General features: G+C 53.8%; 2 protein-coding genes across 5 annotated transcripts in view; both read right to left on the reverse strand.

Moving 5' to 3' along the window:
- The window catches only part of LOC149744701 (uncharacterized), a 105,810-nt gene extending 102,254 nt beyond the window's left edge, over window positions 1-3,556 (reverse strand). Inside the window, exon 1 of one of the 4 annotated variants that reach the window (XR_016391022.1) lies at window positions 3,318-3,556. The gene's annotated coding sequence lies outside the window, so the exon portion shown is untranslated. The remainder of the gene's footprint in view (window positions 1-3,317) is intronic. The other 3 variants (XR_016391021.1, XR_016391023.1, XM_089903314.1) reach the window with 3 other exon arrangements.
- Window positions 3,557-6,098: 2,542 nt separating this feature from the next.
- LOC111179508 (chymotrypsinogen B-like) lies at window positions 6,099-10,555 on the reverse strand. Its single transcript, XM_089903319.1, is given in 7 exon segments — window positions 6,099-6,291; window positions 6,752-6,885; window positions 7,794-7,974; window positions 8,231-8,309; window positions 8,411-8,490; window positions 8,612-8,715; window positions 10,504-10,555. Coding segments are annotated over 7 exon segments (792 nt in total). The 3' UTR covers window positions 6,099-6,129.
- Window positions 10,556-12,516: the final 1,961 nt, after the last annotated feature.

Raw genomic sequence — 12,516 nt, forward strand, 5'->3', positions numbered from 1 at the left:
CCCCCTTCCACTAGGGTTTTTCCATCATTTCATCATTTGCTTCACGCTGGTGACCTGATTGAGGGCAGGTAGTCCCATGTGACCCCTCATCAGTGCGTGTCCCCCAGGCCAGAAGCCCAGCAAGTTAGTGCGAAATCATTTCTTCTAAAGCCCTGACAAAGGAGGGGTCACCACCATGCTGGTCGCTCTCCCTGTTTATAGAGGCTGCAAGGGCTGGCAGATGAAAAGAGATCTCCTGCTAATTCACAGGAAGTAGAACTCATTGCCTGCGGACCAACCCCTGACACAGTTTTGGGTGTCTGAAAGAGGGAAAGAAACTCTCTGCTCGGTAGATTTGAGCCCAACTTGGAGACGAGAATATGGTGAGAAAGCTACACGTCACGGCTGTACCCCCATGCTAGACACCCTAACCCACAACCCACAGCTTTCTCCCCAAGCATCACCACTCAGCCGTTCATCAATATACAAATAGCTCAGCCACGGAACCTCCACCCCGCCCGCCCAAGCTCATCAAGCATCAGTGGCTGTGACTATTCTTATGACTTTGCACTGGCCCGGGTGATGGGGTTACTGGTAGACCCCTCGGGCCAACCATCGTGCAGAGCAATTGCACCACCTGGTGGAGAAGCAGGGAGTGTTGGAGAGCCCTACTGAGAAGGGCTCAGGCCACTACGCCACCCAGCCTGGGGCAAGGGATGGAATCCCTTTATAGGCAACTGGTCCTCTGGAAGCAGTGTCTGAATGACACTCGCCTCCGGTTTCCTATGCATGGAACATTGCTACCAGCTGGCCCTGCTATTGCCTGTACATAAAACCCCTCTGGTTATGGGAACTGTGATCTCATGGTCTCTCCTTTGCCCTCAAGGATCGGTCCGAGGAAATAGCATTCCTAAGATCCTCTCTAGCCTGGAATATAAATGTGCGCAGGATCTTCACGTGCTTTGGATGAGCTCCTTGGGAGATGAAAGGGCAGCTGCCTATGCCATGGCCGAATGTGCCCCTGAAGACCCCGGGGAGCCCTTCACAGTTAGGTTCACTAGGGAGCAGTAGCAGATAGGCAGCTCAGTCCTCAGGGAAACCTCCGAGTCACATCAGGGTAGCCTACGACCAGCCCATGACCAGTACCCCAACTGACAGCCACATGGGAGGGTCGCCGGGGTGACTGCCTCTCCACAGCACCTCACCTCTGAGATGGACTCATCGCTGGAGAGGATACCATCTCAGACGACACGGCCCCAGCCCAAGTTTGCCACTGGAGACGCCTATACCTCTTGCACCAGAGATGACACCCCAGGGACACACCACCACGTCAGAGACCTCACCACTTCACTTGCCCAGATGTTGAAATATTACCCAAATCTTCGAACAGATTCCCAGAGTCCCCGAGATCACTCACCTATTTTCGTGGCTGGACGCTTTAAGTTTGCGACAATAGCTACGAACAACATCGCAGATTGTATGTTATTATAGGATTTGTACATTTAGGATTTAGAGGTGTACTTCGTAGGTTACAATGTGCCCTCCCCCTGACTTCTAACTTATCTGCTACCCAGGCTGTTAATGTCCTTTTACCACTGACTCTGATGCCTCAGCATCACAGGGTGGATTGTAGTGTAAGTGCCAGACAGTGAGGTGTTTTGTTTTGTTTTAATCTTTTGGCCGCACTGTGAGGCATGTGGGATCTTAGTTCCCCGACCGGGGATCGAACTCAAGCCCCCTGTGTTGGCAGCGTGGAGTCTTAACCACGGGACTGCCAGGGAAGTCCCTGTTTGGTTGGGTTTTTTTAATTTTAAAGCAAGTGCCTGATAAACTCTTGATTGCTGAGATATCCACTTCAAAGACAACTACATCACATAAACACGTTGCCAGTCGCACGACGAGGTAAAGAGTCAGCCCACCCCCACGTGATGCTGCCGCAGCTGGGCTGGAGACCCGCTGCGGGAACCTCGCTCGTGATGAGCAGCACTGCTTTGTGGCGTAAGCAGAGGAACGGCTCCTGCCTCATAAAGCCCACAGTCCAGTCTAGTCAACAGGTGAATCCAGTGGAGCACAATTAGTTTCTAGCAGAGGGGAATACAAGGCTTGTGAGACCTCAGAGGAGGAAGCATCAAACTCTGGTTGAGGCAAAGGAGGCCTGAGACAAGTTGGAGGTGCCGCAGAATGCCGAATTGTTTACTGGCCACTTAGCCTGCTGGTCACCCGTCCTTGATTTCTTTCGATCACACAGATTGAGCAGGACCCCCGGTAGCAGTCCATCTATTCTGCCCCAGTGCTTCCAGGCCCTCTTAACCAATTCCATCACTCTGTGGGCCAGGACCCAGCTGCGCGTCCCGCCCTGCCACCATCACGGTAACTGCATCCTCCTGGCAGCTTCTTGTAGCAGCGTCTCCTACCGCCCAGGCTGGCCTAAAGAGGGCACGGGGGGGGGGGGGCGGTGAACTTCTCAGCCAGCCTGGTGCCCCTCCCCCCAGCACATTCCTTCCTACTCTGGTGCGCCTTCCGGGCCTTCCCGTGGAAGGCAGCCACTGGGCATCCTGCTTTACACAGCACGGCCACCCTACCACGCCCGCTTCTCTCAGCCTTAAATCCCTTCTTCCACCGTCTGACTTGGTCATTCTGGCATGCGGCCCTCATTTAGTGGGGTCCAGGGCTGGTTTCTGGCTTCTAGGAGCCATCCAGGCAGCAAGTGGGCAACCATCCCTGGGGGACCCGGCTAGGGTGTTAAATCCTGTGTCCTGGGAGAGGGCTCCCAAATCAGTACTCTCTCCCTTATCTGATTTTATGTTCTGACCCCACTTGATCCAGGGCTCACCTGGCCTTGCTGGCGAGGTCCTGCAGCTCCCTTGGGACACGGTTTCTTTCCTCTCTTATCAGGCCCAGCACACCTCCAGGAGTGGAGGTGGGGCCTGTGCTGAGGAGCCTGCGGTCCTGCAGGGCCCTGACCCTGGCCTGGCAGACCCGCCTAGCTTGAACGTTTAAGCTGCTCTACGACTACACCCTGGACCCTGGGCTCAGCTTTCTCACCAGGGAGCCGCGGAGGCTGGGCAGCTCTTTCTGCGCTCCCAGGGAGGCTCTCTGGCCTTCACGCCTAGCTTTTAATTGGCTATGAATCACTCAAGGCTTTTCCTTTCCTTTTTCTGAAGGCTGAATTGCGCTTAGCAACAGCTACGCCGTTTCACCAGCCTTACAGTTTCTCCCTCCACCCCCCCGTATTTCACCAACTCCTGACATATGGGAAAACCCACTAGTGAATCCTCTCCCACCAGACTACCATCCCAGTTTGTCAGGGGTGGAAGTCTGAACAATTTCATCGTTACCTTGTGCCGCGGGCGGTGCCGCCCCTACCAAGGGGGAAGGTGTCCTCACGGCCACAGCCGGCAGAGAGCGGTCCAACTCCAGAATCCCGTCCTAGCGCCTGCTTTCTGGAGTCCACCCACTCCTGGTACCAAGAGTCACAATTCGAGCTTCCGGGGAGCAGACTCTGAGATGAAGGTCAGCACCAGGAAGTGTATCAGGGAGTGCTTCCAGGATCAACACCTGGGAAGGGAAGGGATGGGCCTTTAAAACCCAGCTGACCAATCAGGGATGTGGGCCGCCCAGAAAGGCAGCATGACCTCGGTCAGGAAGATTCTCTGCAGCTGAGGAAGTTGCCAGAGAGGGCTGACGGCTGAGGGCTGTCTGTGGGCAACACTCCCTGCAGCTGGGCTGTGGGTCAGCGCTGGGGGGCGTCTGCGCAGCTCATCACCGTGTCCGCTAGCTGTGGGTACAGATGTCGGCTGATAAGTGACTGGTGAACGATGTGACACTCTCCAGATGTGAACGATGACCATCCTCTTCTGATCGGTCCAGACATGTCAGTTAAATAGGAAGCTAGGTGATCTGTGGACAGAGAAGGTTGGCCATATGCCCTAATTGTGCCTAAGGAAGAACAGGAACACTGGATGGGCCAAGTGAAGTAAGTCAGAAAGAGAAAGACAAATGCCATATGCTATCACTTATATGTGGAATCTAAAATATGACACAAATGAACCTATCTATGACACAGAAACAGAATCACAGACATAGAGAATAGACTGGTGGTTGCCAAGGGGGAGGTGGGTAGGAGAGGGATGGAGTGAGAGGTTAGGGTTAGCAGGTTCAAACTATTATATATAGGATGGATAAACAACAAGGTCCTACTGTAGAGCACAGGGAACTATATTCAATATCCTGTGATAAACCATAATGGAAAATAATATGAAAAAGAATATATATATATGTATAACTGAATCACTTTGCTGTACAGCAGAAATTAACACAACCTTGTAAATCAACTATACTTCAATTTAAAAAATTTAAAATAAACAAATAGTAAAAAAAAAAAAGAATACTGTATGGGGCAGCCTCAGCAGGGCCCATTAAGCACACCCTGCCCTACAGAGGGTCTGTTTGCAAACGGAGACAGACTCCCAATTAATCATGGAATTTTTTAACTATACTTTTCAGTGTAACGCCTAATTGGAAACCACTTGGGTATGCAAATCTACTTTTTCAACTGCAATATTTTATGAAATTTAAATATAGATCAAGTATTCCTGATGAAAATTTAGCATCCTAATTGAGATGTGCAGTAAGTGCAAGTTACACACTGGACTTCAAATACCTAGTATGAGAAAAAGAATGTAAAATATACCATTAATAATTTTAAAACATGTTGAAATGATAATAATTGGATATACTGAGTTAAATAAAATATATACATAAAATTAATTCACCTATTTCTTTTAATTTTGTTTTTAGAAAGGCTATGAGATCATCTAAAATCACCCATTGGGCTCACATTACATTTCTAAGTCAGAAGCCAGGCACAGACTTGCAGTTTTCACACGGGCCACGAGGTGGCGATCTTATCCCGAGATTGCGGTTTTCAGACTCCAGGGGGAGGGTTGGCAAAATGGTTGGCAGAGGTGAAGGCAGGTCTTGCTAGTGAGTGAAAAAGTAACTTAACCAGGCTTGTGTTCGCTACTGCATTTTTATACGCATCACATCCCACATTCATTTGCATGTAAATGGTTTTGATGTAGATATAAAATGCTTGTACTTTCTTCTCCAAGTTTGAGCGGTTCCCCCACCCCAAACCTCCAGTGTTCCTTAAAACACTGGGCTTTAAATAATATTTTAAACACTTTACTTTGTGACCCCACTCCTCTGCCCAATGCTTCTCTCTCATTTTTCTTTTCTCCCTTTCACATGTTCATTCTCCAAATCAGGTTCCGCTATCTGGGGGCTTTCTTCCGTGTCCTTAGTAATTAAAAGGTATGTGTAACCTTAATTTCAACATATTATGACCCACTATCAGAACACCTAAAATTCCACCAGGAAGGGAAAGATATTAGGAAGAATACTGAAAGGGAAATGCAGCAGGGAGGCCAACGCCATTCCTTCCCAGATGCCCGGTGAGTGTGGACTACCAGCTGCCTTCCCAAAGACTAGCCTTGTAGAAACTCCAGGGGGAAAGAAACATCAAGATGTGGGACCTGGGAGAGGATGATGTGAACCGGGGTTGTGCATGACCGACGTGTGGTGCCGTGACTGATGGTGGAGGCTATAGGTCTGACTGCGGGAGGATAAAATGGGAAATGAACTGTTGTAATTCTGTCTGCTTCTCCCCTAAACCCAGTGCTTTGGGGGCAATAGATGCCTGCTCCAGGCCCATCTATGACAGAGAGTACAGGAATCCTCGGGATAAACGGGTCTTACAGAAATGTGCAGTGAAGAACCAAGGAGGATAGAAAGACCATCTCCACAGTCCCACCCTGCCTTCCCAATGCCCATCTCCGGGGACTGCACAGCCTGGCCGAGACTCCTGCCTTCCAGAAAGCTCCATGGGCCAAGCTGCCTCCAGCAATTAGTCCCTGGGCTCTACCCCAGGATGGAGTCCTGAGCAGGGAGGATGAGATACAAAGACTCAGCTTCCTGAGAGGGGGGTTGCTGGGGTACTGGCGGCCTGGAAAGGGAGCAGTAACACCTCCCCTTAGTGGGTGACAGGGACCACTGCAGCCCCACGTCGCCCAGGCCACACAGAGAGACATGTGCAGACAGATGCTTTTACTGGGGGCTCTCAGGGTTGGGATGGCAGGAGCCCTGGGCTCAGTTGGCGGCCAGGATCTGCTGTACCCAGGGGATGAGTGCAGTAACACGGGCATACACAGCAGGTGTTGATGTGGAACAAGTGCCGCTGCCCCAGGACACGATGCCCACCAGGGTCCAGGCTCCATCCTTCTGGCAGACCAGGGGGCCACCAGAGTCGCCCTGCAGGAGGAGATAGGACTTGTGTTCAAGCCTGAAAGGGAGTACCAGGGCCCTGGTGTGCCCTGACCTGGCAAGTCCAGGGGTGCAGACAAAGCACAAGTGGGGGCCCAGTGGTTGTGCACAAGAGACTCAGATCTGCTCAGATGGCAGCCCCAGCCCTGCCACCTACTCCTGGACGGCCTGGGGCAGGTGGCTTATCCTCTCAGCCTCCCCATCAGCTGTAAAACAGGCTGAAGCGTCCAGCTCGTGGGGTTGGTGTGAGATTAAATACGCCTGGGAAGCCCCACACCACACCTGGCCAGAGCCGGCCCTCACCAGGGGCATCTGGTCCAGCCCTTCACTGGGGCACTGGGCAGGGCATGAAGTTAGACAGGTCATGGCAGAGAGGAGTGGGCCTCCCGGCCTGGCCAGGGGAGGCACGGGCAGTGAGGGCGGGCAGGGTGGTGGAGCCAGGCCGTACCATGCAGGAGGAGACGCCGCTGGCGCCCGCACAGATCATCACGTCGGTGATCTTGCTGCCCCAGTACTTCCTGCAGTCGGCGTTGGACACGATGGGCAGGGTCGCCTGCTGCAGCTTGTCGGGGGTCTTGAGAGCTGGAAGGACAGAGGGCGTGGGGTCAGGGCCCCTCATGCCACCAGCCCGCCCCTGGGGAGAAGAGACCAGGGGCCGCCTGAGCCCCGCCCTCCCCCTGCAAGGTCCCAGTCTTCCTCCGTCGCGATGATCGTGGACACCGAGCTTCAAAGCTTCCCTGACACCTTCAGGGAGTCTGGGACGCGGCTCCTCTGCGATTCCACACCAGGCAGCGGGGACTGTGCTTCCAGCAGCTGTTGCAACAGGTCCTGCCTCGGAGCCCCGTGCGCCCTGGGCCCTGGCGGCCACTGTGTGTGGGTGGAGGGGCCGTCCTTCCCCCCCAGGGAAGGGGATGCACGTCCTTCTGACCGGGGACACCGGAGGGGACCCCCGAGGGAGCACCTCCCTCCTGCTGCCCTTTCCCGGCTGCTTCTGTCCTGTTACGGGACCAGCCGGGGGCCGTGGCCGGGGCAGAAGAACTCAGGACACTGAGGAAGAACCTGTGGAGGGGGCAGCGCTGGGGGTGGGGGGGGGGCTGGGGGCACCTGGGCGCTCAGGCCCGAACCCGACCAGGACACTGGACTCCGGGCCCAGACTTCAGGGGCGCTGGACGCACCAACCTCCTCAGTCTGAAGGGAAATCCGGGCTGTCCCTCTCCTTGCAGGTGAGAGGGGGCAAGACTTGCTGGTACTTAGGTGTTTCTTCAGAAACTGTTTACGTATATATTATTAACCCTCATTTTTATTCATGTCTGGTAGTCTTTTAATTAAGAGCGTTTTAAATAAAGAAATGGAAAGATTGATGACTGTATAGGAATTTAGACTAAAACATTTTTAAAAGAGCCATATGTGTCCCACCTGGAGACTCCTGCGGCTCAGGCCGCCCCTACCCCGGACACGCCTCGTGGATGGAAAGGCCACGGCCCGCTCACCGTTGTGCTTGGTCTTGCCCCAGCCTGTGGTGGCGCACAGCGTCCCGGCGGGGAAGTCGTTGTTGGCGCTGGGCAGGCACACGGCGGACACGGTCTCGGAGAAGCACGCGGGCGTGGCCAGCTTCAGCAGGGTGATGTCGTTACGGACGGTGAGCATGCTGAACTTGGGGTTCTTGAAAACCTGCGGGTGGGGCCCAGAAAGGCGAGGTGAGGCCCTGGGTTAAGTCGGGGATCTGCAGGTTTCAAGGAGACCAGCTCCTTTCCTGGCGATCCATTCAGCAGAAACAGACCCATTGGAGCCCGGAATGAGAATCCTGAGACCGGCCTCATCCACGCTTGGCTCCTGTCTCTCAAGCGGCCGAAGGGTCTTCGTCCCCCTGCCCCTGCCTGCAGCCCCGCGGCTGATCCCGGGCCGGCCCAGCAGGGCCTGGGCGTACCTTGGCAATCTTCAGGACCTGGATGTTCTCGGCGTCTGAGCCCTGGTCAAACTCCCCGGCCACCACCAGGTCAGAGGTTCTGGGGGAATCACAGGGGGGTTGAGGACTGAGAATGTGCCCTACTCCCCTCCCCCACCCAAGACTGCAGCCCGAAGCAGAACCCTGAGCCCGGGCCCTCACTTGACCCCTCAGTGGGCGGCGGTGACCACCCAGTCCTCGCTGATGAGGGAGCCCCCGCAGAAGTGGAAGCCTGTGCTGTCCTAGAGGAAGATTGGAGGGTTAGCCCCGCCCGGACACCAGCAAAACCAATCTGGGCAGCAGCCCCCAGCTGGGCTGATATCCCAGTTCATCCCCCTACTCGTGTGCAGAATCCTCCCTCACCTGCAGGGACACCTGCCAGGGCCAGGAGCCGGGGACAGCCTCCTCCACGTTGACGATCCTGGACAGGCCACTCAGCACAGGGTCGATGGCAGGGACCCCGCAGCCTGAGGAGGGCGAGGGGACGGGGAAGAAGGTTTGAGACCCGGAGCCAGTCTGCAGAAATCCTGGTTTGTAGCTCAGCTGTCCAGGCTGACTCAGGACCCTCTGCCACACTCCCCCCTCCTCCAAAAAACTTCTCCTGGTGCCTTCCACCTGTGGGCTCAAGGATCCCCACATACAGCCTGCTGACCCCAGTGTCCCATCCAGGGATGCAGAGGAACAGGGCTGCTCCACCCAGGGCCACCCTGCCTGAAAGAGCAGAAAACAGACTGAGTAATCGGACTATCCTGCCTGGACTCCTAGGCCCACCCTTCCTTGCTGTGAAGCCTCAGACCAGTCACTGAATCCCTGATGCTCATTTTCCTCAGTAAACTGGGGAGCAAACAATCTCACCTCACAAGTCAAAGCTCATCCATTAGATTGGTGGGGCCTGGGGGGTATGGAATTAAAATCTGATAACCCCAGCCCCTGGGGAACCCAGAATTCTGACAGCCGATGGGAGTATGTTTTACACTGAATTCACTAGTCCCAGAGATTTCAGGAACTCTTCATTGTATAAAGTTTTAGTTAATTATTTAATACAACGGGACTTTGATTCCACGCCATAAAAGGACACATTGAGGAAACTGAAAACAAAGGACCTGAATTGTCACAAAACAATGAGAAAAGTCAGGTGTACTTAATGTGTCCCTGACGCATTTGCTGTGTCAGGACCAGGTGAGTTCTCGGCACCTGCATACAGGTTTTACAATTTGGCGACAGTAAAGAAAGTTGGGCAGGTACAGCCCTTACGACCAGCCAGGCCACCCGGGGGTCATGCAGGCCTTGCCGCATGCCCGGACCCGCATCCTGCCCCTGGGGACAGGGGGATGCACCAGCCACTCACTGAAGGTTGTTATCACCAAAACATGTCATCAACATAATCCATTTTTTTGTAATAGCAAGAAGATTACAATATCAGCTGTGATGTATTCACACAGCTGAGTGTTTTACAGCGATTAAAGTGAACGAGCTGGGTCTTCATATTAACTGGGATAAATCTAAAACCACCCGGGTGGGAAAAGGCATGTTATAAACCTGTAGCGGATAATACAGTTCATGTAAGTTTTTACAAATGTTATACTGTGTTGATGGATTTATGAATGTGTAGTAAATTTGTAAAATCCCACACAGAAATGATACACAGTGAGCTCAGAATAGGGATCACCTTCCGAGGAGGAGAGGGGACTTTAGCTGAATCTGTTTTATGTTTTAAAAAGAAATACCTGAAGCAAATCTGGAAAAAGATAACATTTGCTAAATCCCAATGGAAGGTACATGGATGTCATATTATTTTTTGTATTTTTCACTATTTCGTCTTTTTTTAATAGAAAATGAAACGCTTAGCAAGTGCCCAAAAGAGTAAATAAAAACCCCAGGTGGAGGCCGTGGGAGGGCTCTTGCTACCACACCCTCCTCTGCCCACAGCTCCCCAACTTGAGCCACTTCTGAGGCCTCAGATCTCGGTGCGGCCCAGACTGGCCTTTTCCACCCTTCCAGTGCAGGGTGTGAGGGCTCAGAAAGCTCCAGAAGGACCCCTCTCCTCCCTGCAGGCTCGATTGCCTGTCGGGGTGTGAGGCCCAAGGGAGCAGGGAAGGGGGCTCAGATCTCCCTATTGGCCAGGCCCCCAGGTTGCTCCGGACAGAGCCCCTCCAGCCTCTGATGGGGCCTGGCTGCGGTGCCATTAGGGGCTCAGGGAACTACTCCTCAGCCCCCTCCCAGACCTGGCTGGCGCCCCTAGCCCCAGCACTCACTGAAGGCGGCCCCCAGGAGGGCGAAGCAGGAGAGGAGCCAGAGAAAGGCCATGCTGCTACAGTCAGGGAGATATGGGGCACCTGCCCCAGCGGCTCCTTTTACATCCCCTGGGACCCCACAGGCCCAGCCCAGCCAGAGAGGCCTGAGTGCCACCCTCCTGTTATCCAGGAACCTTAGGCGATAAGCGGGATGGGGGCGGGGGGACCGAGCCCCCTTCGAAGCCTGTACTGGCTCTCAGCCGGGGACATCCAGCCTCTGGAAAAAGGGCAGCTGCCCTGGCACAATGTCACCCAGGAGACTTGGCAACGCCTGGCATCCCCAGGACACTGCGGGCAAGGCCAGTGTCCAGGCTGGGAGCTCAGGCCCTGCATAGCCCAGCTCTGCAACCAGAACGCAGGGCCGGGGTCTCTGCCACTCCCAGTGCACCAGGGAGGATTCCCAGCTCCTCAGTACAGGCAACCCCACCGTGGGGTCCAAAGAATCCCAGGTGGTCATCACTGGGGGGCCTCGCGTTCTCATCGAAGAGGGTTTTCAATGTGAGACTCGGGATGGGACTTCCCTGGTGGCCCGGTGGTTAGGACTCCGTGCTTCCACTGCAGGGGGCACGGGTTCGATCCCTGGTCGGGGAGCTAAGATCCCACACGCTGTGATCCTACATGCCTCGTGGCGCGGCAAATAATCTTTTTTGAAATGTAGTATCATACAGAGACGCCGTGTCATCCAGAGGGTCACCTTGAAACCAGCCCAGCCAAGCAGCTTCAGAGCCTGCATGAGGACACATGTAGGCATGAAGGAATCGCCCCCATGGGCGGCTGTGGGCGGGTCACAGGCTGGCAAACATGCTGACTGGCTGTCCCTTATCTGCCGCTGAGCTCACCCGAGTTCTCTTCTCCTGTGATCATTCTCAACTTAAGGAACTGGTCGCCACATAACGCTTGAGTTTCATGTAAAATGGGGCTTTGATTTCACACCATCAAATGACACATGGAGAAAACAGAAAAACGATTTTAATTGTCACAGAACAATGAGAAGAGGACAGATGTAGGTAATACACCGGTGATGCATTTGCCGTAAGTGGAGGCCAGAAGACTTGTCAGCACCATGGGCACAAGTTCCTTCTCTCCCCTGGGACAGCGCCTGATCTGGACACTGGAGCACCCACGGGAACAGAGCACAGGGCACCCCTGCCCTCATGGGTCCAAGACCCCAGTGAGAGGCACAGACAGGAAACAAACAAGAAAAGTACACGATGAGTCTGAGAAACCTGGAGAGGGTAGGGTCTGGAAAGCTGCTGCCCTGGACGATCCAGCCTGGGCCTCACTGCTGAGCCAGTTTGAGAAGGAAAATGTGCTGACTGGGTGAACTGCATCTGCTTCCAAGGCCTCCGGGGCTCTGTGGCCACAGGGCCATGGTCATCTAGGGAGAAGTGGGTCAGAGCAAACAGGACAATGTCACAGGTCTTGATTTGGACTTGATTAGTTTTGAAGTTTTGTCTCTGAGTTGTAACTTTAGCTTTGTTTCTGAGTTGTAAATTTAATTTTGTTTTAGAGTCGTGTGTTCTCTGCAGGGGGATGTTCAAACTATTTAACCACTGTTGAGCAGGAGCTCTGACCAGGGAGAACAGTGTCTTCGGCAGGGACTGGCCCGCAGAGGCCCCGAACCCTGTTCTCTGGGGGGAGGGCGGAGACAGCCAAATTTGAGGGAGCAAACAGACTGGGGCCAGCAGCTACTTGGTAACCGGGTCTGAAGCTTTGTGATATTTTAGCAGACTGGGTTCCGGCCAGGGATGTCAGCCCTGGCTTTGAGCATAAGGAATCCATATTGAATTCCAGGCCAAGGTAATTTATGTAAATATTAACATTTGCTGTTTCGTTTTGTTTTTCCTTCACTCATTCCAAGCAGGTAGAAAAGACATTTGTATTTTCCTCGCCTCGAGGACTTTTCCAGAGCAGGAAACGGAAGCAGCCTGAGGCCACTGGCTCTTGAGGTCTGTTGGGAAAGTAAACTCTTGG

Source organism: Delphinapterus leucas, chromosome 20, assembly GCF_059928025.1.
Source record: "Delphinapterus leucas isolate spDelLeu-1000000601 "Yukka" chromosome 20, BTC_Dleu_Yukka2, whole genome shotgun sequence".
NCBI lineage: Eukaryota > Metazoa > Chordata > Mammalia > Artiodactyla > Monodontidae > Delphinapterus > Delphinapterus leucas.